Here is a 26,116-nt window from a genome sequence, read left to right on the forward strand (position 1 = left end):
ATGTTTTGTTATTTGCACAACTGTCAACCTCAGTGGAAAAGTCTGCCTGTTACTGTCTACATTGTATTAATTGCACAGTGTATTTTAATTTAATTGTTATGCAGGAAAGGGATATTTGTTTTATTTTATTCAAGAAGCATTTTTATTCTATATATGCAGGCAGTTTATTTTTATTTCATTTGTTTTATACATTTTGATATTGTGCAGACCTCTGTTAATAAAGGAACCTGTGTGACATTCGGCATGAGGCTTTGTATTAAAACTGACTGTTTTTTTAAGGGTTTGCCTCAGAAAAAAATGAAGCTAACAGAGATGCTAACAGAGATGCTATGCTATAATGCTTTGGGGGAAACCCCAATTATGGCACAGAAAAAATATCGATATATATCGAGTATCGCCATTCAGCTAGAAAATATCGAGATATGACTTTTGGTCCATATCGCCCAGCCCTAGTGGACATCATGCAAGGATTCAAAGGCTCAAGAAGGTGATGACAAAATGAGAAAACGAGGAAGGGACGGAGCAAGAGACCAAACTAGTGTGTTTTGGTCAGTGTCGTGAAAGAGTTAAAAATGATGACTTTGATTTAGAGATGGAGAAAGAAGTTCCCTCGTTTGTGAGGAACTCAGAGTCGTCGCTGCTCATGCACATCCAGGGGAGACGCTTGTTTAGGAATCCTCCTGGAAGAGTCCCTACAGAGATGGATGGATGGATGGATGGATGGATGGATGGATGGAAAAAGAAAACAAATTGACCAAAACCTTCATAAAAAAGTGAGAAAATCAATGAAAGATAATATCCAGTTAAACATTTAATAACGATAATAAAAATGCTAATTTACTTTGGTCCTCCCATCTATGAGCTGTAAAAGTCCTGTTGCAGCAATAAAAGTGGGACCTTTCTCTCCACCGTGTGCTGCTGGCGGTGACTCCAGCCATACGTGCACGTCGCACGGCGTGAGGCCGACTCTGCTCATCACATAATGCAACCGACGCTACGCTCTGCAGGACGTCGAAAAGCCTATTCACTGCTTTAACGCGCCGCTCTGTAAATACCTCAGGTCTTATTGAAATGCTGCGTGGATGCTTGTTTTCTAACAAAGGAGCGCTGAGTGATGCAAGCGCCTTCACACACACACCTGCCAATCAAAACCTCCCTCATGCACATTATCATGCACCCTGTCATGTGTGGATTCCTGCGGTATTACAGACGTGTGTGTGTGTGTGTGTGTGTGTGTGTGTGTGTGTGTGTGTGTGTAGGAGGCGGTGGAAGAAATCAGATAAGCAGCTAGTAGATGCAGAGCTTTCTGATTTATGGGAGCTTATTGAGGAGGAAATGGGCTTCATAGTCCAGTGGCTATTATAAACGAGAGGCCTCCCTGCACCGCACAGCGCCAACAAAGCCAACTCAAACACACACACACACACACACACACACACACACACACACACACACACACACACACACACACACACACACACACACACACACACACACACACACACACACACACACACACACACACACACACACACACACACACACACACTTTTCTCACACGATGATGTGCGACAGCAGAAGTCAGAGTGGGAGGAGAAGTCGGTGAGGGACGGAGAGAGACGTGAAGAATGGAGAGTCAGTCCAGCAGGGGTGAAGGGAGGAAGAGGAGCAGCAGGACAGACTGGAGACGGAGGAGTGGAGGAGTGGAGGAGTGGAGGAGTGGAGGAGTGGAGGAGTGGAGGAGTGGAGGAGTGGAGGAGTGCTTGGCAGCGCCGGGCCGTGTTTCAGTGGAATTCCTGTAACCCGCTACACCTTTCATCCGCCTTTATTAGAAGTGATTGATGGTGTTTTGGACGACATGGAAAGCCAACACCGCCAGGGTTGGAGCATACGTGGAGACTGACCTCGGCCCATTTAACTTCTTCTATCAGCTTTAAATAGAAGACTGGGTTTTTTTTTTTTTTTAGACGCAAGTTTCATTCTATTAATTTAATTGAACGAATCTCGAGCATAAACAAACTACTTGACATTTTCTGCAAGTGTTTGAAATGAATAATTTACAGCAATGCTTCTTGTTTTCAAAGCCTTTCTATGCAAATGGTTCACTATTATAGCATGATGTAATACACACACACGCACACACACACATAAACAACAGTATGTTATAATAAAGGCCACATGTGTGGTGGTCTTAAAGAGCTCGTTTCAGTGTACAGTAGAAGAAGACTCACCGTAACGTCATTATGGTTGAATTAAAGCCCAGCGAGCCTTCGGACCAACACAGGAACACCCGAGGTCATGCAGCGTGTCCCAAAAGGGTTCACACGTCTCTACCTTCAGAAATAATGCCTCTCTTTCTTTTTATTTTCTCTATCAACATGCAACTGCTCTTAAAAATGTGCTGGAAAACCAAAACCGAGCCCACGTTTACTTGACCTGCCGTCTACCTGTCAGATCCAGCTGCTCACAGTAACATAAGCCCCTGATGTTTTCACTCTCTACGCAGTGTTTTTGTTGAAACTGGACACTGCACCCCCCCTCTCTCTCACACACACACACACACACACACACACACACACACACACACACACACACACACACACACACACACACACACACAATGGAGGCGACATGTGACCCCGTCTCCCGGCTCACTGGTCCTCATGAGGGCTCTTTATTCTGTTCAGTTCACACATCTGGACGAAGAAGAGCAACAGATTTGAGCATCTGCCTCACACACACGCACACGCACGCACACACACACACACGCACGCACGCACGCGCACACACACGCACACACACACGCTGACACACACACACGCACGCACGCACGCGCACACACACGCACACACACACGCTGACACACACACACGCACGCACGCACGCGCACACACACGCACACACACACGCTGACACACACACACACACACACACACACACACACACACACACACACACACACACACACACACACACACACACACACACACACACACACACGCCCATCGCAGCCCCTGAAGAGGGAGCTGTTGGTTTACTCGTGTTTCCATCACAGAAGGTTGATACGTCTCATCTCTGCTTCTAATTTCTGTCGTTTTCAACATGTGTTCATGATTTTCTCAGCATTCATTCGGGGATCCGCTGGTCTCTTTATCTCTGAGATATCCAGTAGCTCTTGAATTTCCCTTTAACAAATTATTTTTCTTCTTCATCTTCTTCTTCTGCTTCTGCTTCTGCTTCGGGGGGGGGTGGCTGTAGATGGACGTTAGTTTGACCCTGGTGGTTTTTGTTGCTTGAACGAATCATTCTTTGAGATTAAACAGTCTGAATAAATATGATTAATCTGCAGCAGCATTAAAAGATAAAAACAGAATACAAATTTATATTTTATTCCCATGTCAGACCTTGAAACTGAGTCATGATGCCGCTCCATAGAAAATATTGGCTCGTTTGAAATTTAATGGTAGCAACACATCTCTGAAAAGTGGCAGCGGGGCAATGTTTACCGTCGTGTAGCGCCCCCTCTTCGTTTAACAACTGTTTGTGAAGTGAGGGAGGAAACTAATAGCTGGACTTTTGGGAGAGGGATGTTGTCCCAGTCTTTTCTGATGCAGGATTCAAGCGTACAAGCGGTCCTCGGCCTGAGTTTTTAGTTTTGTTTCTAAATGTTCTGCATGGGTGACGGGTCTGGACCGCAGGCGGGCCATGCTGCCGTGTTGGAGGTTCAGCATCGTCCTGCTGAAATATGCAAGGCCTTCTCTGAAGAAGACATTAAGATGACTTTCAGATGACTTTCCAGATGTGCAGGCCGTCTGTGCCTGAGGCACTGATGCAGGCACTTATACAGCAAAAACTCAAAGTCTTAACAAGAATATTTGTCTTATTTCTAGTTAAAATGTCTAATTTTTAGTAAAAAACAATCTCATTACAATTAAAACAAGAATCATCACTGGAAAAAACAACAATTTTCACCTGTTTCAAGTAGATTTTCACTTAAAATAAGAATAAATCTTGATAAATCTTGTCCCACTGGCAGATCTTTCTACTTATTTCAAGTGAAAATTTACTTGAAACAGGTGAAAATGGTCAAATAAGTTATTTTTCTGGTAATGACTCTCGTTTTAAGTGTAATGAGATTTTTTGACTAAAAATGAGACATTTTAACTAGAAATAAGACAAACATTCCTGGTAATATTTAGAGTTTTTGCAGTGTAAAGTGGGCACTGAGAGTGAGCTGGATGTTCCCTCCCCCCTGTCGTCCACCAGGACCAGTTGAGATGGGCTTTGGGCTGGAGAAGACGACGCGTTTCCAGATCTTCTCCAGCTTTGGCCTCTTCTTTCCCTGACTGAGGCGCGGGCTGCATCTGCGTGTTGCATTGACGCGCTCATTAGCCCGTGCAGGGATTTCCAGTCGAGCTGCCCGAGGGCTTGAAGATCACAAGCCGCCAGTTCTGACCTCTGGCCCCATCCCGTGCACGTGTTGATCTCTGCTGATTCTCTGAACCTCTTGATGATACGACACGCTGGACGTGATGGCATCTTCAAAGTCTGGGTGATTTTACGCCGAAGAAACATTTTCCTGAAACCGCTCCACAATGTTTTGATGTAGTTTGTCGCAGATTGGTGAAACTGGGCCCATCCTTACATCTGAGAGTCTCTGCCATGATCCTTCTATCGTGATGCTGACCTGCTGCCAGTGACGCTAACTGCTCTCAAATGCTCTCCAGTCCTGTTTGATTTGTGCAAGTTATTCCTCCCGCAGCCTGTTGGCCCCGTCCCAACCTCCAGCTCCACACACGTGCAGCAAAAACAGCTTCTGTGCTACGTTTGATTATAAAATATAATGCGATATGATGTGCACAAGTGAGCAGACCTCATGAGGAGAAAGTGGTTTCTCTCAGAAGCCTCAAGTCCGGGTTTAGCGCAGAGTTCATTGTGAATATTGAATTTGAATTGAAATATTCAAATTAAAGAGTTTGTTTTATGAAAAAAGGCATCTTGGCAGTCTTTTATCGTTTTAACAACATTAGCTTCATCTCCAGTGGAAGCTTACTTTCACCATTGGTGAGTCGCCAGCAGGAAGATAAACGTACGTGGTCTGCTTCAGTAAACAGGACGACGGCCCTCTCGGGGAACCCCGCGGGTCGGGTACAAGAGGTTTTATTGCAAATTATTAAAGTGAGAATATTAAAACACACACACACACACACGTTTCCATGTATAAAACTCATTTTGCAGAATTCACAATCCATTAACCGTCCCGCCGTGTCACGTGTCCTGTGTCTTGTCCTGTGTGTGTGTGTCACACACACACACACACACACACGCACACGCACACGCGCACACACACATACATGCACACACATATACATACATGCACACACACACGACTGCTCGGATGAAGTCCAGGTTTGATAAAGCCACTAATGACGGATGTGACTTGGGGAACCCCCTCCCCTCCCCCTCCTCCTCTCCGTCAGACGTGACATCCTGGTAATTAGTCTTCCTAACGTGCTTTTCTGAGATTTACTCTTTCATATTTCAAGACGGATAAATCTCACAGTGATTATTGCCCGTCACTGTTGCCGTGGAGATAATATCTATAGGCACAAAATGGCCTCCCAAGGTGACCAGGAAGTGGTTTTACGACGCCGTGGGGTGGGGGGGTTACATGTGAGAGAGGCAGCTGTGTGCGGGTGCAGCTCCCGCCCCTGATTGATGTGGAGACTGTAATGACATCATATACAGCATCAGAGAGGCTCGTAAATTACCATCAGCTAATGGAGGCTGCTTCTTTGTTAGCTCACTCCTCTCCTCTTCCTCTCCTCCCTCTCCTCTCCTTCTCTTCTCGTTCCCGTGAAGTAATTGTGTCGTTCCTCTCATTAAAAGTAGCGACCAGCAGATGAAGTTTTATGAGTTTTCAGCTGAGCTGCAGATGAGCAGTCAGACTCTCATCAGCGGTTAAGTCATTCATCTTATGATCGGTGTAACATGTTATTACATACTTGAGGTTTACTCTTGATTTTAGTTAAACATCAGTAAATGTACTGCCAGCTCTCTGTTAAAGTACCTAGTGGGGGGTTCCTGACTATTCATTTACATTTTTGCAGGAGGATGGATCAAAAACCCCTTTTTTAGTGTAATTACAGCTAATTGTTGGTGAAATTGTGGACGTTTGACCCTGAGCGTAATCACTCTCGCAAGAAATGATGCAAAAGTAATTCAACACAAGTCTTTTGTGCAGAAGAGCTGTGGAAGTCCCCGTCCATCTATGTCCCCGTGTGGAAGTCCCCGTCCATCTCTGTCCCCGTGTGGAAGTCCCCGTCCATCTCTGTCCTCAGTACTGAGACGGCAGGACAGTAGCTCCCTTCGTCAGATACGTGCCTCTGATAACATTTTGCAGTTTTAAAATCCCTCCATGTGAAGTCAGGGACTTTCCCACATTTCTGTTTGGTTCTTTTTTAACTGCAGTCAACACTGAAAGAGGAGTGGCTTCTAGAAATAAATATTTGGGCAGATGCCTGGGATTTAACTACAACCTTAAAAAAATAGTGGTTCTAGAGCGTCTCCAATATTTTGGTTGTGCAGTTTTTTGTTTATTTTGTGGTGTTTTGTTTTGTTGACCGAGTGGACGCCCTGTCACCTCCCCGCTGCTTCATCAGGCTCTCTGCAGTCTTGGTGCAGAGTGCAGAAACAAATGTCCTTCCTTTATTTGTGTTAATAATCGTTTCAGCGGGCCTCTCTAGTGAAAGCTGGATTGTACCATGAGCCGTGAGATGCAGTTGTCACGCCTTGTTTGCAGCATCTGGGGGCAGAGCTGAACTGGGTCTGGTTGGTCGCTGACTTTCTAAACAACCATCAGCACGCTGCTCACTAGGACTGACCCAAGCTAATGACACCGTGATGGCTTGGAGGAAAATTTTCTTGACTTGGTATCTTGATGTTTTGGTTTTTTAAAATGGGAGTCGGTTGGAAGCAAAACTAGTCTGGAGGCAGCGCCTATGGTCGTCAGTGGTATTGCACCTCAGCATTGGTTTGGATGTGCTAACCCCAACACATGCTATGTTTTGCTCACTTTTCTGGGAACCCAGATGTTTTTGTATCACTTGCTGGTTGTCTGCAGCTCTTTATGGAGTCAGCTCACACAGCTTTGGACAGAGTTTTTAAGAGCAGCTTAAAACTGAAATCTGTCTTCATGTTATAGGGGACCTATTATGAAAAACACGTTTTTTCTTGCTTTAACATATATAAAGTGGTCTCCCCTCAGCCTGCCAACTCAGAGAAGGAGGAAAGCAACCAAATTCTGCAGTGTCTGTACAGCCGCCCAGATGAGCCGTCCAGTGTGATGTGGATCTACGAGCCGTTCAGATTCTGCTCCCGTCGTTGTGTAATGACAGACGCGATTTACATCGGTTGGCCTCCGATGCGTGAAACCACGAACACAACTAACTCCGCCGGCTGGAGCTTCTGCCATTTTTTCATAGCGGTGTATCGCGTCATTCAGGCAGCCAATCAGCACATGCCTCATTATCATAGCCCCGCCCACTCAGAATCCCGCAGAGATAATGAGGTTAGAGAATGGGAAGATAAAGACATGGCTCAGAGGCTGAATTTCTAATTTATTTAGCAAAAACAATCAAAAGCTTGTTTTTAAGACATTCAAGGCCTGTTTAAAATAGGTATTAGATGCCATAATAGGTCCCCTTTAAGTATAAATGTGCAAATGTGCATCTTCTCATCTGGGCTGCCTCTAACTTTAACCCTTGTGCTGTCTTCGGGTCAAGGAAGGAGGAAGGGAGGAAGGAAGGAAGGAAGGAAGGAAGGAAGGAAGGAAGGAAGGAAGGAAGGAAGGAAGGGAAAAAAGAATGAAGCAAGGAAAGGAGAAAACAAGGAAAGAATGTACGAGGGGAGAAAACAAGGAAGGGAGGGAGAAAAGAGGAAGGAAGAAGGAAGGAGAATTAGGTCATTTTGACCCAAAGACAGTACAAGGGTTAAGGTATTTCACAGTATTCTGCTGGACTGGAGGTGTAAAATGAGATGTATAATAACGACTGGAGGAAATGATAAACACTAAGTAAACAGTCTGTTCTCTAAACCGTGTATTACAATACTCGCTGGCTTGCCCGCACAGCGCTTGTCATGTTACAGCAGTAGTGAACATGCTCAACAGGTACTGACATGTCTCTGAGCATGGATCGTGTCTCTGTCAGGAGTAGTTAATGCCGGAGGATTAAGATGCCCATCTTCTTGATCACATTTTCTGCATGTCAGTTAGATGAGACAGATACACGTGTTGGGTTGCGGTCCATTAGATGGATTGATTTGTGCCAGTACCAGCACTGTGAAATACAAGATATGCATCAGTCTATTGTAGTTGTGTATGTTTTATTTAGAGTATTAAAGCTGTCAGTTGTTGTTTTGTCTGTGGTTACAGGGAATTGGGCCAGTTTCCCTCTAAAAATAAGGTTTAAGTGTAATGAGCCACTGATGCTGCAGACGTGGATGCAGCGCACAACCAGAAGCTCTGTGATGGAAAACATGTGGCTGTGGGAGGAGAGCAGAAGCGAGCGTCTGTTTGGTTCTTAAGAGTTGAGCAACATGAAGAGCGCGTTTGTTGTGGTCTGCTATTCATCTGGAGGTTGATGCTGAAGTTTGAGCCCCCTGGGATATTTTTTTTAAACCTATTTACAAAATGCAAATATATAACATATTTTTCTTTGATTAGAATTCAAAAACATGCATTCTTCTAGATGTACCACTCATCAGGTAACCACAGATGATCCAGACAGACTTGATGATGCTGAGGTCAGACCAAAGCCTCCAGTTCTCCTCGTCCTTCTTTTCTTTTTTTTTTCTTTTTTTCTTTATTTATTTTTTTGTCTGCACACATATTAATGGTTAATACCATGCTGGTAAGAACCTAAGGCATATATATGGGCATTTTTAATATAAAATACATATAATATATATATTTTTTTTTAAATGTCACATATATTTAACTTATTAATAAATATATGTATGTATATATATATATATATATATATATACACACACACACGGAGGCGTACATCGAGCACTGGAAATCTGCAAAAAAACTAAACAGACAGGAAACAGGCAGCAACCGTCCCAGGTCCCGAGACCCAATCACAACTAAGCTAAACTACCGCAATTAACTAACCCCCAAAACTACAGAGCGAGCATGCGTGCGTGCGTGCGTGTGTCGTCCTTCTTTTCAACGCTGACAGTCCCGATAACTTTGACCAATCAGACGCCTCCCTGGTGGTACTGCACGGTGGATAAGTGTCCGCCTGCATTTTCAGACATGCAGCCCCAGATGAGCCATGTGAGCTGCTTGATCACACACTGAGTGCACGTATACCCCTTTTCCACCAAACCGGTTCCAGTGCTGGTTCACAACTCGTTCAACTTGCGAACCAGCTGAGAACTGGTTTTCTTTTACACAGCTTGGGTGCTAAGGGGAGCCATGTCATTACGTCACTGCAAACGTCAGTTACGTCGCTGCGTTTGCATTGGCACGAAAATTGAAGCTACAACAATGTATTTGCTCTAATTGCTCTAATATGGACTTGGTCCGTGTAGCTCCGTGGACCATATCACTAAAAGACTCTCTGTCTCCTCCACAGACCACTGCTGCTTTGCTGCATCCATAATAATTAGTTGCTTATTTGAAAATATTGCAGTCTTGCTATTGCTGTTGGTCTTAATAACTCTGTTCCCTCTGCTGACGTAAGCAGTTCTTTCCTCTAGCCCAGCAAGAGTTGGTGTTACCTTGGAACCGCTTTTTTCCTGCCCAGAGCCAGTTCTTTATTAGTGGGAACAGAAAGCCCGGTTCCAAACTCAGCACCGGCCCAGAACCAGAACCAGTCCTGGAACCGGTTTGGTGGAAAAGGGGTATTAGAGGAGTGCAGATATAGGAGCTGGTGCTGCTCTGGAGACAAAGGGGCGTTGCACCAAACTTTGGTCTGATTTCAAATGTTGTTCTGTCACAAATCTTCACAAATCACGTATTTAAAAACAGAAATGTTTCTTTTGATAAAAATCCACTGGTGTTATTACTTGGGAAAACACCAGAAGAAATTAAGAGGAAAGATACTCACTTGTTTTTAGTTTTAAGAGTAGCATTAATTAAACAAATTACAAGAAATTGGTTAAAGGATGATAATTTAATTAATTCTAAATGGAAGGATCTTGTAAATGACGTATATGGAATGGAAAAAATAACAATGAGACTTAGAAATCAAGTTTATATTTTTGAAGAAAGATGGGACAAATGGGTGAGGTAAACAACAAACAATAGCCCTTATGACCCATAAATGATTTTTGTGTATGTTTTGTCTCCGAACATGTTTATACTTCTGTATATAGGATATCCTCTGAATGAAAACTTATATGTATTGACAAAGTGATATATATGTATGTTTTTAATTATTTTTTTTGTGTGTGTGTTTTGTTGTTTATTTTATTCCATTGTCCTTTTATTTTATAAAAAATTCAAATAAAAAATAAAAATTTAAAAATATGTATAAAAACAGAAATATGGCGTTTCTGCTTTTGTTTTGGTCGTTTTGACTATTTGCTGCTACTTCTGTGGTCTGATGCCACACACTTTTCATGCCCCTTAAAAGTGCACAAAATGCACAAAAATACAGTTAATTAGCTAATTTCAGTCCTTCTGGTGACAGTTAATTTCCAACCTAGTGTTCATGAGTGTGACTGACTCTTGGGTTCTTGTTTTGTTTTGTCAGGCGGTCGGAGGAGGAAGTGGACATGGACAAAGTGACGGCCGCCATGGTGCTGACGAGCCTGTCCACCAGCCCGCTGGTCAGGAGTCCCCCAGTTAAAGTCAGTGGTGAGTACAGTGTGGAAATGTCACATATGATCTTTACGTTTCGTGTCTGGATCCTTTTTCTGTGACAAATAAGGCAGAAACTCAACCAGACACCAAAGAAACCGCTCTACGTCCAGCCAGTCATTGGTACTTTCTGCTTCCTCTGTGCCGTTATCTGGCGCCTGCACGTGGAAGCTCGGCCTGATGGATGAGCACACCCTGCTGTGCTGCAGGACGGCCTCGTCAATGACCTGCACACACACTCTGGATCCCTGCCACGCGACATGGCAGCAACACTGCAATCACTTACGTTCATTTAGATTCGTTACTGAGCGTCTGCCGCTGGCCGACTGTCCCTTCAGCTGAGCCGACGCGCTGAACGCATATCACAGACATCAATCAGGCAGAAACTGGATTTTAGATGGCAGCTGTACGGCTGTTAGTTAAAGCTGTCACACAGTGATCGCTGCTACACTGCAAAAACTGAGGAATATTTAGGAATATTTGTCTTATTTCTAGTTAAAATTTCTCATTTTTAGTCAAAAAATCTCATTACACTTAAAACAAGAGTCATTATCAGAAAAATAACTTTTTCCACCTGTTTCAAGTAGGGCTGTTCGATTTTGCCCAAAAATAAAATCTCGATTTTTTTCTCTCAAAATCCAATTTTTGATTACGATTACGATTATTTTGTGAATTGACAAAAGGCAAAGAAATTATTTCAAATATGCTGTTTTTTTATTGAACATTTGCCCCATTGGGCTTTAAGTGCAAACTTTGCTCTTATTAAACCAAAAATGAATGAATAAAGTGCAAAACTCTGTAAAATAAGTTGAAAAAAAGTTTTAAAAAATAGAATAAAATATAAAGTTTTATCTCTGAAAAAAAAAATCAAACATACAGTAAGTTATATTTCCAATTAAATAAAACAAGACATTTTCTAATTAAACTAAACTGGGTCTTTGCATGCTAAATAATAATGCAACCCATGAAGGAGGTAGAGGTGTGTAATGTCAGTCATTACATTTGCTATTCACTTTTGCAAGTTTTTTGCAAGGAACACGAGCCGGTCTACGGCATCTGGCTTGAGGGATGCCCGGTGGCATGTTACAACGCCCCCTCCTACACTAAAGAGCCTCTCCGATGGGGCACTTGTCGCAGGTATTGAGAGGTATTTCCATCAATCATTAATATGGTATCAATCATTAATATGTGTGCAGACAAGGTTTTAAAAAAATAAATAAATAAAAAAAAAAAATCGATTTTACGATTTTCACATTTTAACATTGTTCTAATTACATAATTACGATTTAAAATCGATTAATTGAACAGCCCTAGTTTCAAGTACATTTTCACTTGAAATAAGTAGAAAAATCTGCCAGTGGGACAAGATTTATCTTCTCATTACATGCAAAAAAATCTTGTTCCACTGGCAGATTTTAAGGAATTTTAAGGAAAATATACTTGAAACAGGTGAAAATTGTGTTTTTTTTTCCAGTGATGAGTCTTGTTTTAAATGTAATGAGATTTTTTTGACTAAAAGTGAGACATTTTAACTAGAAATAAGAAACAAATATTCTTAAGATTTTGAGTTTTTGCAGTGTACAGTACGTGCATGTTCGAGATTACACTGTTTCACAGCAGCAAACGCTTCAAACTTTACTCACGGTAAACATTTGGAGACTGTTCAGACTGATGTTTCCAGTCACACAGACTCAGACTTCACAAAGGGAAATCTCTTTGTGGTGATATTTAGAAGGAAGAAACTTCTTTGATCTGTAGAAACAAGACGCTGTGAATCTCAGTGAAATCAAAGAGAAGGAACTTTTTTTTAGTTTCTGTCACAGTCAGCTGAGTTGCTGTTTTTACCTGAAGGTTGTGGCCCCATCGCCTCTAGAAACGCCTGAAATAGTTCATGTTCCAGACCAGATATCAGCACCACTCAAGGGGACAAAACTTATAACTTATAATTTTATATTTTAGATGCTGGTGCATATCCTGGTTTAGACTCATGTACAGGATATCTGTCAATGTTTCACAATATTGTCTTTGGTATCATTTTAAGCATTCATTCAAGCTAAGATGTGAATCTTTCTGACCAACATAGAGTTCACTGCAGCTCTTTAAACTATAAACACACATTTTTACACAATTTTCACCTAAATGATATACTATCTTTTAGCCCTGTGTCATCTAGGAACAACAGAGACACACAATACAAAAACTGGAATACTCACAGGACCATAAGGATTCAGGAAATGTATAATATACCAATACTATATCATTGTTACAGGTCTAAAATGTAATTTTCTGAAGGGGGTGGGTAACTTCATGAGCTGATAACTATGATACAGCTGCCACTCAGGAAGGGTTATCATACCAAAATATCATCTATAGACATAGATATTTTCAAAAATTATAAGTAAGTTTTGTCACCTTGAGTGGTGCTGACAAGTGAAATTTTGGGCTCTGGCCCCTGGACTAAAAGGTGCAAGTCGTGTTCTTACCTGTGTCTCGTCTCCACCTTTGTGTCCACAGAGGGTCTGGGCGGTTCCTGGATGGACAACGGCTCGGCCGTGCCCTTCACCCCGTCCAGCAACAGCTCCTCGGGGGGCTACTGGAGCTGGTCTGCTCCCAGCGACCAGTCCAACCCCTCCACGCCGTCCCCGCCGCTGTCGGCCGACACCTTCAAGCCCTTCCGCGTGCCCAGCCTGGGCGGCGTGGGCTCCGGCCCCGCGGGACCCGACGACCCCAGTCTGGACGAGCAGGACGGCAGCAGCCTCCTCTTTGACGAGCCCATCCCTCGCAAGCGCAAGGTGAACGTCTAAAGACCCCGGTCCGGGGGCACGGCGGTGCAGCTGGTAGTGCAGCCGACTCACAGCTACAAGGTCCCGGGTTCAACTCCCACCGGGGACTGTGGGTGGAGTCATGGGGGGAAATGACCTTTCTGTGTGGAGTTTGCATGTTCTCCCCGTGTTCCCTTGGGTAGCTAATGTGACGCCACGTTTACACATAGCCAGGTATGTATGGGATCAAATTAAAGCCATAAATATTTTGTATCTGTAAATAAACTTTGTACTTGTAGAAATATTTTGTTCGTGTGCAAAAAATATTTGTACTTGCAAAAAATATTTGTACTTGTAGAAATATTTTGTGCGTGTGCAAAACATATTTGTACTTGCAAAAAATATTTTTGCAAGTACAAATATTTTTTGCAAGTACAAATATTTTTTGCACACGAACATAATATTTCTACAAGTACAAAGTTTATTTACAGATACAAAATATTTATGGCATTAATTTGAGCCCATAGGTATTTACAAAAACGGACATTTCCACCTCTACGTTTTGAAAAATACCATCATTTACACGAACCTGCATAAATACGCTGTTAAGGTGCTATGAGCAGCCAAACTTACAGGGGGCAGTGTAACGAGAAGATAAAGTCATGCTAGCCAATCAGAATCCTGGAAATAAACGTCAACAAATGACACGAGTAACTTTTAAGTGTGACGTTAGAATATAAAACAGGTCAAATACAAGAAAATATTGACGGTGGCCAAACACATTGTAAACACAGGTCGCACACATGACGCTGGTGACGTTTCTGTCGCATAATGTGACGTTCTGAAGCCTAAATGTCCATTTTTCTCTGTTTACAAGCAAGCAAATCTCCAATTTGGACGGAGTTTTCAGAAATTATCGTTTTTGGTGACTTTGAGCTTCGTTTTCGTGTAAACGAACGGCCAAAACTCATGAAAACACCACAGTTTTTGCTACGTGGAAACGAGGCCTTAGCTACCCTCACAAAAACATGCAACAGTCCTGGGCTACACATGCCTCCTCTGGCCAGCCCAGGCACCTGATGGATCTGGCCGGAATAACGTGATCCCTCCAGAGAAGCTGTAAAAGAAGCGGCCTGCTCACTCCTCAGGTTAAGGAGGAGACTTGAGCTCAGTGTATGGCGGGAGGGAGGGAGCAATGCCCAGGAGCACTGGGTGATTAAAAACCAGAAAAAGACTGCGATAAAAAAAAAAAAAGACCCCGGTTCGGCTCCAGTCCAAGTCCAGTCTCTGAAAAACGAAATGGGACAAGACACTTTTACATGTGTTTAAATTCCACTTTTGCTCTTGACCCCGTTTGTGTGATTGAAACGATGAGGTTAATTGAAGATAAATAACATACACATTTGAGGTCATTTGAAGGGTTTTTTTATATTATTGTTAAACTTGGATTGTCCAGGACTCCCGTCCTCTGTGGGATCTGGATCTGATCCAGGACGTGTCCAACGCGACGGCCTCGTGCATCGTGTTTTCTTCCCCTCTTTTGTCTCTTATCCTCATAACGAATGTCCTCCCCAGACGTTCACCTTTCCATAATTTTATGTTTGTACTCCCCGGACGTTCACCTTCACACAGAGTCACTCCATTACACACATAATGATTTTAATACGTGTTACATCAAACACAAAGATACTTAAAGCCTCATGTCGCCCGTCGGAAGCAATAAATACTCTCTGGTGAGCTCGCACTTCACACTCGGCGGCGAAGGGCACGGGCAGCGAGGGGGACGGGGAGAGAGGAAGGTTACGCGTGAGAGAGGAGACGATGGTTTCAGAGAATCACAGGTTAGAAGAAGCGCGGCGGGGACATAAAGAGGTGCTGTGACGCCGTAAATGACGGCATTGGCTCTAACGGACGCACGCTGGAAGGGTTTCACGTGGCATTGTCTGCCTCTTCTCCCGGCAACACCACACCACTTGAAGCTCCCATTGAATTAACTGTGAAGTGTTTTTATTTAGTTCTGAGAGGGAGCGTGCGAACATGCTCAGCAACACACACACATGCTCAGCAACACACACACATGCTCAGCAACACACACACATGCTCAGCAACACACACACATGCTCAGCAACACACACACATGCTCAGCAACACAACAAAGCAAAAATTATGTAAAAATTTAAAATATTATCCAACAAAGTGTGTTCATATGAAATATCAAAAACAACAGCTCATTGACATTCAAGTTGGTTTGAGTAATATTTAAGTAATTTAGCTCGAATAAAACGATAAACATATATTAAATTATTGTTTTTTGTTCGTTTTTTTTTTTTTAAAGAAACATACATTTTCCTTTGCTGATTTATGTTAATCAGACATCAATCCAATAATAAAATACTCAACCAATGTCAAAAAGCCAAATTAATTAATCTGTCAATCGATCATTTGAGGGAATATTTAATAATATTTTGGGGAGCTTCGTCTAGCTTTGGGGCTCCCATCCCGGCCGCGTAGCGCCACACTGCAAAAACTCAAAATCTTACCAGGAATATTTGTCTTATTTCTAGTTAAAATGTCTCATTTTTAGTAAAAAAAATCTCATTACACTTAAAACAAGAGTCATTACCAGAAAAATAACTTATTTGGCAATTTTCACCTGTTTCAAGTAAATTGTCACTTGAAATAAGTAGAAAAATTTGCGAGTGGGACAAGATTTATCTTCTCATTACAAGCAAAAAAATCTTGTTCCACTGGCAGATTTATCTACTTATTTTAAGTGAAATTCTACTTGAAACAGGTGAAAATTGTTGTTTTTTCCAGTTGTTTTAAGTGTAATGAGATTTTTTTCTTAGAAATGAGACAAATATTCTTGTATTCTTGTAGTTTTTGCAGTGCATGTATAAGATGAAACGAGACCACAGAGCTGCAGTGGACGTCGCAGCACTAAGAACACAACTTAATTAATCCCCACTCAAGGCTCCTCGGATCATTTTGAAGAGTTCTGGCGTTGCAGCAGAGTAATCTGTACGACTGTTAACGTGCAGCGTCGAGAGACGAGCTGCAGCTCTAAAACTCTGCTGATGTGAAGCAACGCGGTTAAATACGTCACAGTAAAACCTGGACATGTTTCAGATTCTGCTTATAAACTCCAGACAGATGATTCACTAATCAAGTGTGTAGAAGTTTAATTTAGTGGACTTTCAGAGCTTTTTTTAGACCCCAAAGTTCCTACTTTAGAGAGCAATATCTCACCTCCACAATAATATCCTTCTATGAAGCCGTCTTCAGTCACTGATGCTGATGCACATTCTCACCCCCAAAATCTGTGCTTAAGATTTTAAAAAACGCCTCAGTAAAATTGGTCGTATCGTTAAATTTGCATAATTGTGTTCTGGATGATTAGAAAGTGGAGTGAACCTCTCAGGGAGATTACACACACGTGTCTGTGGTGTCAGGGGTGATGTTTGTAGATAAGAGAGGTCACATCCTCATCATTTTTCTCCCCTCTGTCATAAAGGAAGGTGATTATGTTTTAATTGGGGGAGATGCTGATCTGCCTGTCTGTTTCCTGCAGAACTCCATGAAGGTGATGTTCAAGTGCCTGTGGAAGAACTGCGGCAAGGTGCTGAGTACCACGGCCGGCATCCAGAGACACATCCGCACCATCCACCTGGGGTAGGACGCCTGAACACACGCTTCACGTCTAGGGCTGGGGATCAATTCAAATGTCAAGAATCGATTCGATTCCGATTCGTAAGATTCAGAATCGATTATCAAGATTTGATTCGATTCGATTCCGATATTGATTTGGGTTAGTGTTATTAAAACTGTTTTTTGAGCTGTTGCATGAATTATATGACTGTAGTTATGCAACATGTTAATACTAGTATTATATTGAGATTAAACAGCAAGTATTGGCAGCTAATGATGCTGTAAGGACCAATCAGCTCCCAGAATGCTGATAGAACTGTTTTCAGAAACATCATATGGGTCAGAATTACTAAACAGATCCAGGGCAGCAAACAGAGACGGATGAAATCGGTTTTATTTTTTCCCACATTCCGTTTTTATTTGTTCCATTTTCGGTCTATTTTGGTTTTTAATTTTTGAGCATTTGGTTTTTAGCATTTTTTTGCAAATGTAACCCCAAGACAGTATATAAAGTAATGAAATATAGACAATTTATGCAATTATAACCTAACACTTTAATGTTTTCATACCTTTAAACATATTTAAAGGCAAAAACATGGCACCAGTTATTCTCGTGTCCAACACAACATTCCTTTTTTGGGGATAAACAAAAAAAATAACCAAAAGTTGTAATGTAATGATGAAAAAAAAAAAATACATAAATAAATAAAAGAAAAGAAAAAGAAAAAAAAATCCCCCCCCAAAAAAAAAAATCGATCTTTAGACATATGAATCGATTTTTAGGAATTAATATGAGAATCGATTTAGAATTGGGAAATCGATTTTTTTCAACACAGGCCTATTCACGTCTCCATTGTTTGTAAAGTGTCCGTTAACACGCGTCCGTGTCCCCTGCCGTGTGCAGGCGCAACTGTGACTCCGACTGCAGCGACGGCGAGGAAGACTTCTACTACACGGAGATCAAGCTCAACACGGACTCGGTGGCCGACGGGCTGAGCAGCCTTTCCCCCGTGTCGCCCTCCGTCCTCTCTCCCCCACCTCCCCCCCCGTGCCCCCTGCCCCCCCTCAGCCAGCCGGACTCCCACCGGCCCCTGCAGCCGTCTGATGCCAGGGAGCCTCACGCCGGCGGGGCCACGCCGCTCAGCCGCTCCGCGCCCAGCGCGCTCTACCTCATCCACACAGACCACGCCTACCAGGTGAGTCTCCCTTCTGTTTACCTGTCAGCGAGCCGGGGAGCTGGGGGAGAGACAGTGACTGCGTTTACATGCAGTCAATAACCCTTTTAAAACCCGAATTTGCACGGCCATGTAAACACCAATAACCCCTTTGAATAACCTGAATTTGCTCATATTCAGGTTTTTAAAAACCTGAATATTACCCCTGGGTTACTCCTTTTAAAACCCGAATATTCGGTCATGTAAACGCCAAAAGGAATATCCCCATCAAACGGAACATGAATTTGTTTTCTGCGCATGCTCTGTTCACAAGGAATCTTGGTGTAAAGGCCAAAGAACAGTTCATAGTTTGTAACTGTTAACATGATTAAAAATGTGTTACTTAAGTTCAGGATATATAATTTCATATACATTATATGTGTTAAAAAGATACATTATTTGTTTTAGGATTACATAGAATAGTTAAAATGTAAAAGTATATAAGAATTCATGTGTTTATGTATGTGATTTGGAAGTTATTGATAAAAAGTGTACTTTAAGAGTTACCTTCACACCTGCCGTGGATTGCCTGTGGTGGATGAAGGAGATTCAGTCAGAGTTTGAGAGCTGTGGAAGCAAACGGTTTTTTATACCTCTCTCTTTTGCAATTAGTTACAAAAGGTATTTTTTGGCCAGCTTACTTTTCTTGCCAGTGGATTTACACTCTGGGAATGAGTAATAAAATGGAGATCCTTATTTTTGTTTTACTACAGCGTTTCTGGAGTGAACTTTTTTGATCCGTGTTGCTAGGCTAGCAACAAACACCACTTGTGGACGTAGCTTCTTGCTAACGATTGACTGGGGCAGAGCAAGCCATAAACAACTATCTCAAGTTCTAATTTAAACCTCTACACTTGGTCTTTTGAGTCCAGGAAGTTCTTATAAACACGGTGAAACACAAGACCAGGAGGAGACTAATCACTTTATAAATGTAATGAAGGATATGAACATTTTGGCATTTGTAGACGGTAGAAAGTAAGAAAGATAGCGAGATTTACAAGAAGGTGAGCGAAAAGTTGCGCGAAGCAGCATTTGTTTTGAATTTGGATACAGGAAAAAGAAGCGGAAATGACGGTAATTGCGTCATGACGTTCTCCGCGCGTCGCTTTTTTGATCGAGATATCCTAAATGATTAATTACCATGTAAACAGGGATAACCCTGTTTGCTCACGCATGTAAACGGAATATTCCGAATGTTTCAGTAACCGGAATATTAGCAATAACCCATGTTTTGACTGCATGTAAACGTGGTCAGTGTCTGTCCCCTCAGGCCACGGCTCCGGTGTGCATCCCGTCCTGCAACAGCAACACGAGCAGCTCGGCAGCCACCAGCTTCACCCCCACCAACAGCTCCAGCTTCAGCATCTCCTGGCAGTCGCCTCCTGTCACCTTCACCGGCAGCACGGTGAGAAACAGGCCAGACCTTCCTGGGGGGGGCGTCAGGTCCTCTGGGGTTTTGTGGCTGACTGGTCTGTGCTCTCTCCTCAGATGTCCCCCAGTAAAAGCCAGGGATTCGGCGAGCAGCGGTCCCAGACCATCGCAGTGCTTTCCTCCCCTCCCAGAGCCACCGCTGCCCTCAGGTACCCAAGCCTTTTATTAAAGAGGAAGGTGCATCTCCCACGTAACACGGAGTTTCATCCAGCACGTCCAGCGGTTTTCTGCACAAATGAAACCCTACTGAGACAATTCGGCCTTGTGTTTAGTTATCGTCTAACGGCGCTGCAGAAAGGCGCTTGTTTTCCTCCCCGGTGTGAAGAGTTGCTGCACCCTGGTGTTAGTTTCTGTCGTGGAGTGAAAGGAGAGACGGAGAAACAACTCTGTTGATTTTCTCATTTGGTTCTCAGCAGGAGTTCAAACTCACAAAATAATGTGTGTGTCCGTTCTCCGAGACACGAGTCACAGACAAACAACACTGCTGTCCACGCGTGCACGTCCCAGAGGGATGGGTGCTTTGATTTACTTTTTTCTTCATTTTTAATCTACATATCGGTGCCATGCGTGTTTAAAAGCATAATTTGCATTCTTCTGTGCCATTAAAGTTAATACGGTAAATTAGTTCTTTTTCCTTTTTTTTATGCTGATTTCTTACACGTTTGTTCTTTTCTCAGAGTTGGTATAACTGTTCATATTTATGGAGAAAAAAAAAGAGCTTTTTTGTTTTTTTCTTGACCACTAAAGAGCATTGCTTCAACTTGTGAGATTAAATCGACTTCGTGACTTTACAGTCTCGGAAAGGTCTTGGATGGGCATGAAGACGTTCCTACACTACACTCAAAAAACCAGGAATATTTTTCTTATTTCTAGTTAAAATGTCTAATTTTTAGTCAAAAAATCTCATTACACTTAAAACAAGACTCATCACTGGAAAAAAACAACAATATTCACCTGTTTCAAGTAAATTTTCACTTGAAATAAGTAGAAAAATCTGCCAGTGGGACAAGATTTATCTTCTCATTACAAGCAAAAAAAATCTTGTTCCACTGGCAGATTTTTCTACTTATTTCAAGTGAAAATTTACTTGAAACAGGTGAAAATTGTTGTTTTTTTCCAGTGATGAGTCTTGTTTTAAGTGTAATGATACTTTGGACTAAAAAGGAGACATTTTAACTAGAATTAAGACAAATATTCTTGTTAAGATTTTGAGTTTTTGCAGTGTAATGATCATTTAATTCCTCTGAGAACATGTGAACATATTTATTTACTTATCACTCTGAAGAATATGTGCAAATTTTTTTGCGGTTTCAGCACTTTCATCCGCGGGTTTTGAGGGTTTGATGCTCTTGAGGGGTTTTAACACAGAAAGGCGGTGTTTACGGCGTCCTCCACGACTACATTTGTCTTCTCTTTCTCCAGTCGGAAGGTGCGCGGCGAGGGCAAGAAGTGCCGCAAGGTGTACGGGATGGAGAACCGCGACATGTGGTGCACGGCCTGCCGCTGGAAGAAGGCCTGCCAGAGATTCACTGACTGATCGCACCGAGCAGCGCGACGCCACGCCATCAGGCCCCAGAGGGAGGAAGGACGGGGCGTCTTTGTGCATGTATTTCTTTTTCTACGGCTCCAAATCGCAACTGTCCGTGGAGCTCTGGCTCTGCCCGTGACCCCACTGACCCACGCCAGCGGCCCAAGCAACGGGGGGGGGGGCGTCAGAGTGGTCGCGTCATCGCCGTCCAGGATTTCCACGACGGCCTTGCCATTCCCTCTTCCCCACTAGTGGGAAGTCCCAGTGCAGCTAAACGGTGTAAAAACAAGAGATCTAAAGATTTCTGCAGGTTTTTCAGTTTTTTTAATGTTTGCTTTCGTGTTGCATCTTTCTATGTTTTGTACAGCTCTGGATTCTAAACGGAAAGTATCGTCACTAAAGGCATCTCGAGAGAAAAAAGCCAAGAGATTTTATATATGCGTTTCATCCAAAAGATTATAAAGAAAGGCTTTCCTTTTTTTTTCATCAATAAGAATAATGGGCCTATTTGGTGAAGAACCGGGAGGTTTTTTTTTGTCTGTATTATTTTTTCTTTATTAATCCGTTTCTGGACATTTTGAGGCGATCTGGCGTCCCAGCCTCCGCCGGTCCCCCCGGCGCTCCTCGCTGCCCCGCAGGAACTTTGGACCGGCTGACGGGACAGAGGAACGCCAGGTGAACGATCAATGCAAAAAAAAAAAGGACAGACACAGATGGACCGTAAAGCATCACGATGCAGCAGCATTCACACACATACACACACACACACACACACACACACACACACACACACACACACACACACACACACACGACAGCTGATCAACACATCTGGATCCAGTTCATTCATCTTTATTTCAGGGATGAGATTCTGAAGAAAGCAAAAACCAGCAGCTCAAACCTGGGTTTACTTCCGCAGCGCTAACTCCGCTGCTTCCTGGTTTACAGACGAGAACCCGCTGAAGACTTCCCTGACCGGGAACACTTCGGGGTCACACACAGACGTTAAACAGCCCCCCTCCTCCTCCTCCGGTCATTTTTACCCCTTTCCAAGGAGAAAAATGAAAATCAACTTTCCTGACGATGAGCTGAAGGAGGAGGGAGGAGGGTTGACAACCAAAACTGCTCCACTGATCTTGTCATCTTTGGAAACTGACATGATTTCTGTTTCCCACTTTGTCTACTAGGTGTCCAATTTACCCGACTACTAGAAGAAGTGAGCTAAAAAAAACTAACTGAAAGCTATATATTAACCCCTGAAGATGTAGCCACGCCTCCTTTTTTGAAGCCTTCTTTATGAGAGCAGTTCTGGGAGCTTTTTTATTTTATTTTTGTCGTCTAAAGTGCACTGCCCGCATCATTTACTGGCAACGTGCGAGCAATGGACCTTCTTAAGAGTCTTTTTTTAACTTTGTTTTGTTTGGTCATTTGAATGTGCTCTTTTTAATCTCATTCTCTCAAAGGCAGGATGCAAAATCACACGTTACATATATATATATATATATATATATATATAAAAAATAGTTTGCAAATGAGGGAATACTCCTGTCGGCTCAGGCTGCAAACTATCTGCTTTCAGTGTTGAGGAGCGAAACAGCTGCGTTGAAGTTAAGACATATTTCCTTTACGTTGCATAATTGTTTAAATGCATCCTGTATTCTTAGTTTTCTGCATGCCCACAACCATTATAGCCATTATAGTCATTGTTTTTTTGTTTTGGTACCCCAACACCAGCTAATAAACTCAGCTATTCACCATTTGAACATATGACACATCTCATATCCTCTGTGTGTACAGAGTCATCTCCTCTGAGCTGCTGACGTGTCCGTGGCCGGTTCTGGGGGTCTAACTCTGCCAGCGTTAGAGCTGCACCGGTCGCAAGCGTGATGCTGCACCAGGAAATGATGTTCATAGAAGTTTAAACTTAGAAGGAGCCTTAAAGTCAAGTCGGTTCGGCAAGAGATATTTAGATTGTGTCGACAGGAATTTTCCCTTGAACAATGTGAAAGTATTATTACGAAAGGACACGTCTATGTGCATAAAGAAAAGGAAAAGTGTTTAAAATCAAAGCAACAAAGACCTTGAAGGTATTTGCTGATTATAGATACAAATTATAGATAAAAATATATATAAATAAACAAATCTATAGATATGAAATCCGTCTGAGGTGTAACCTGCAGACTCCCGCAGCTGCAGCTCAGAGCTCCAGCTGATTAAAAGCTTTATCTGCTTGTGTCACGCAGACCCTCCTGTAATCGGTTTGATTGACAGGTCCGTGTGTTTGCACCGATGTGCAAACACACATTTGTGTGTGTGTGGGCGTGGACGTAAACGTGCAGCCTGCTCGCCTGTCCCGACTCCGGAGCATCACTGTTGTTCTTCCCAACACGTTTACACATCTTCACCTGGAGGCCTGAGGCGTCTCAGGGCTCTGCCGCTCCAAGGTGTTTGTTTTGGTCCTCTTTCCATCGTTGTACTTTCATATTCTCCTCCGCTGGTGTCTGTAAAAGTGGCGTCGGAGGCAGCCGGGAGTCCGTCCTCAAACACGTCCCCACGCTCACGGAGGTCGAGACCGGACAGTAGAAATGGCAGCTAATTTTTTAGGAGAAGTTATTTTCTGGCACTTTGTTGATGGTTTAGAGATGAGGTGATGTGACCCCATCATTCAGGGTTCATCACCGGGATGTCTGCTGCCGTGTTTCCCCAATTCTCTCTGGGAATGCACTGCAAAAACTCAAAATCTTACCAGGAATATTTGTCTTATTTCTAGTTAGACAACATTTTTTGTAAAAAAATCTCATTACACTTAAAACAAGAGTCATTACTAGAAAAATAACTTATTTGACAATTTTCACCTGTTTCAAGTAAATTTTCACTTGAAATAAGTAGAAAAATCTGCCAGTGGGACAAGATTTATCTTCTCATTACAAGCAAAAAAAATCTTGTTCCACTGGCAGATTTTTCTACTTATTTTAAGTGAAAATCTACTTGAAACAGGTGAAAATTGTAGTTTTTTTCCAGTCATGAGTCTTGTTTTAAGTGTAATGAGATTTTTTGACTAAAAATTAGACATTTTAACTAGAAATAAGACAAATATTCTTGTTAAGATTTTGAGTTTTTGCAGTGTGCTGGGATTTGTGTTTGTGGCATGACTCCGGTGACGTGGTGGCCTCGGCGGTGCTTCACATACGTCCACCAGCAAGTAAAAACACCAATCCTCCAGCCCACCCAAGTGTCACAAGTTAGTGTCACTTTGAAAGTCCATCGGCCTCCTGCTTAATCATCATCATAATCATCATCATCGTCACCATTGATGGTTTTGTTTGGTGATTTCCTCGTGTCATGGACCAATTTTAGGTCCAAACTGCAACGTTTTAGTTTGAGTTTCCATTCAGGAATGGGTTACTTGCTTTGCCGCGAGTCTTCATCTGATCTGTTAATCTGAACACGTCCAAGACTCCTCAATAACAGCTCTGCAATGCAAGTATACTTTAAGTGTTTAAAGTTCAACAAAAGCTTTTGGGAGTCGGTGTGATGGATAAAGTATCTGAAAGTGAAACTTTTAAGAAACATGTCGGACTATAATCATACTCTGATCAGTGGGAGTGGTTTGTGGTCTGACTTTACCAGACGGTTTTGAGAAAATCTGTTCTGTTTTGATTTCTGAATGGCTCTGAGCCAAAGGCTCGTGGACACAAATGAAAGCCTGCAGCCAATCAGACAAAAGGAGTTAAATGGTTTGAGTTGGAGGAAACAGTTGCACATCTCTTGTAAACACATGTAACTCAACAAAATAACCTGAAGTTTAGTAGCAGAGCACTTACAATGATGAAAACCACGTGAAACAATCAAAAAATCTCCGCATGGAGAAAAGAAAAGGATTTGCTTGAGCGATGTCTTTAACCTGAGACGAGCCCCCCTGCCGTTTTTCCTCCACCTTGCTGTTTGAACAACATAAAAGACACGGTTGCGTCTCTGAGACGTGAAACTTCAGAAGACCGTGTTGCAGAGACGTCTGGGTTGCTGGATCATTTACTCTCCGCAGACGAGGATCATAATGCTCATTATCTCACTCCCCAATCGATGCCTCCTGATCTGTCCCTCCCACTAATTAATGCTGAAACGATCTCTGAGCCCTGACAGAGGGATGGAGGGAGCGGGGCGGATAAACCAGACCCCTTTTCTTTTAAATGGAGCGGCTGTCTTTTGTTCTCCGGCGTGTTTACGCCGGCGCGGGCTGTTAAAGGGCTGACCTGTGATTTATGCGCAGCATAAAACAATATTGCATCACTCTGCTCCCGGATGGCGTGGAAACCATCCCTCACCGGCTACCCGGGCTCTCCACGCGTCTGCCGTGGGCAGTGATGCTTTAACGGCGGTTCACGGGTCGACAGTTTCATCAGCGCTCCTGGTTTATGTACCTGATCAATGCTTCATACGTGACGGGGGGAGGACTCTTCATGTACCCTCCGTCACACACTTGCAGGTCAACGCAGCACTCAGGACTACAAATGAAGCTGCGGCTCAGAGTATCTCAGCATCAGCGTGACATCACTAACTCTGCCCCCGTGTTTTATCCAGACCCGTCAGCAGCAGAGCCACGGCTTGTGCCTTTAGGACGCTGCCTGCAGCTCCGAGGCTGCTGGGTAGCCGCCCCCTC

General features: G+C 42.9%; 1 protein-coding gene across 2 annotated transcripts in view; it reads left to right on the forward strand.

Annotated features, from left to right (window-relative positions):
* Positions 1–22,960, forward strand: part of znf704 (zinc finger protein 704) — a 59,958-nt gene extending 36,998 nt beyond the window's left edge. For both annotated transcript variants that reach the window (XM_061741829.1, XM_061741830.1), the window contains exons 3-9: positions 10,767–10,870; positions 13,388–13,665; positions 17,207–17,307; positions 18,188–18,479; positions 19,768–19,902; positions 19,986–20,077; positions 21,351–22,960. In XM_061741829.1, the coding sequence (XP_061597813.1) occupies positions 10,767–10,870; positions 13,388–13,665; positions 17,207–17,307; positions 18,188–18,479; positions 19,768–19,902; positions 19,986–20,077; positions 21,351–21,465 (1,117 nt within the window). In that variant the 3' untranslated portion in view covers positions 21,466–22,960. The remainder of the gene's footprint in view (positions 1–10,766; positions 10,871–13,387; positions 13,666–17,206; positions 17,308–18,187; positions 18,480–19,767; positions 19,903–19,985; positions 20,078–21,350) is intronic.
* Positions 22,961–26,116: the final 3,156 nt, after the last annotated feature.

Source organism: Cololabis saira, chromosome 15, assembly GCF_033807715.1.
Source record: "Cololabis saira isolate AMF1-May2022 chromosome 15, fColSai1.1, whole genome shotgun sequence".
Classification (NCBI taxonomy): Eukaryota; Metazoa; Chordata; class Actinopteri; order Beloniformes; family Belonidae; genus Cololabis; species Cololabis saira.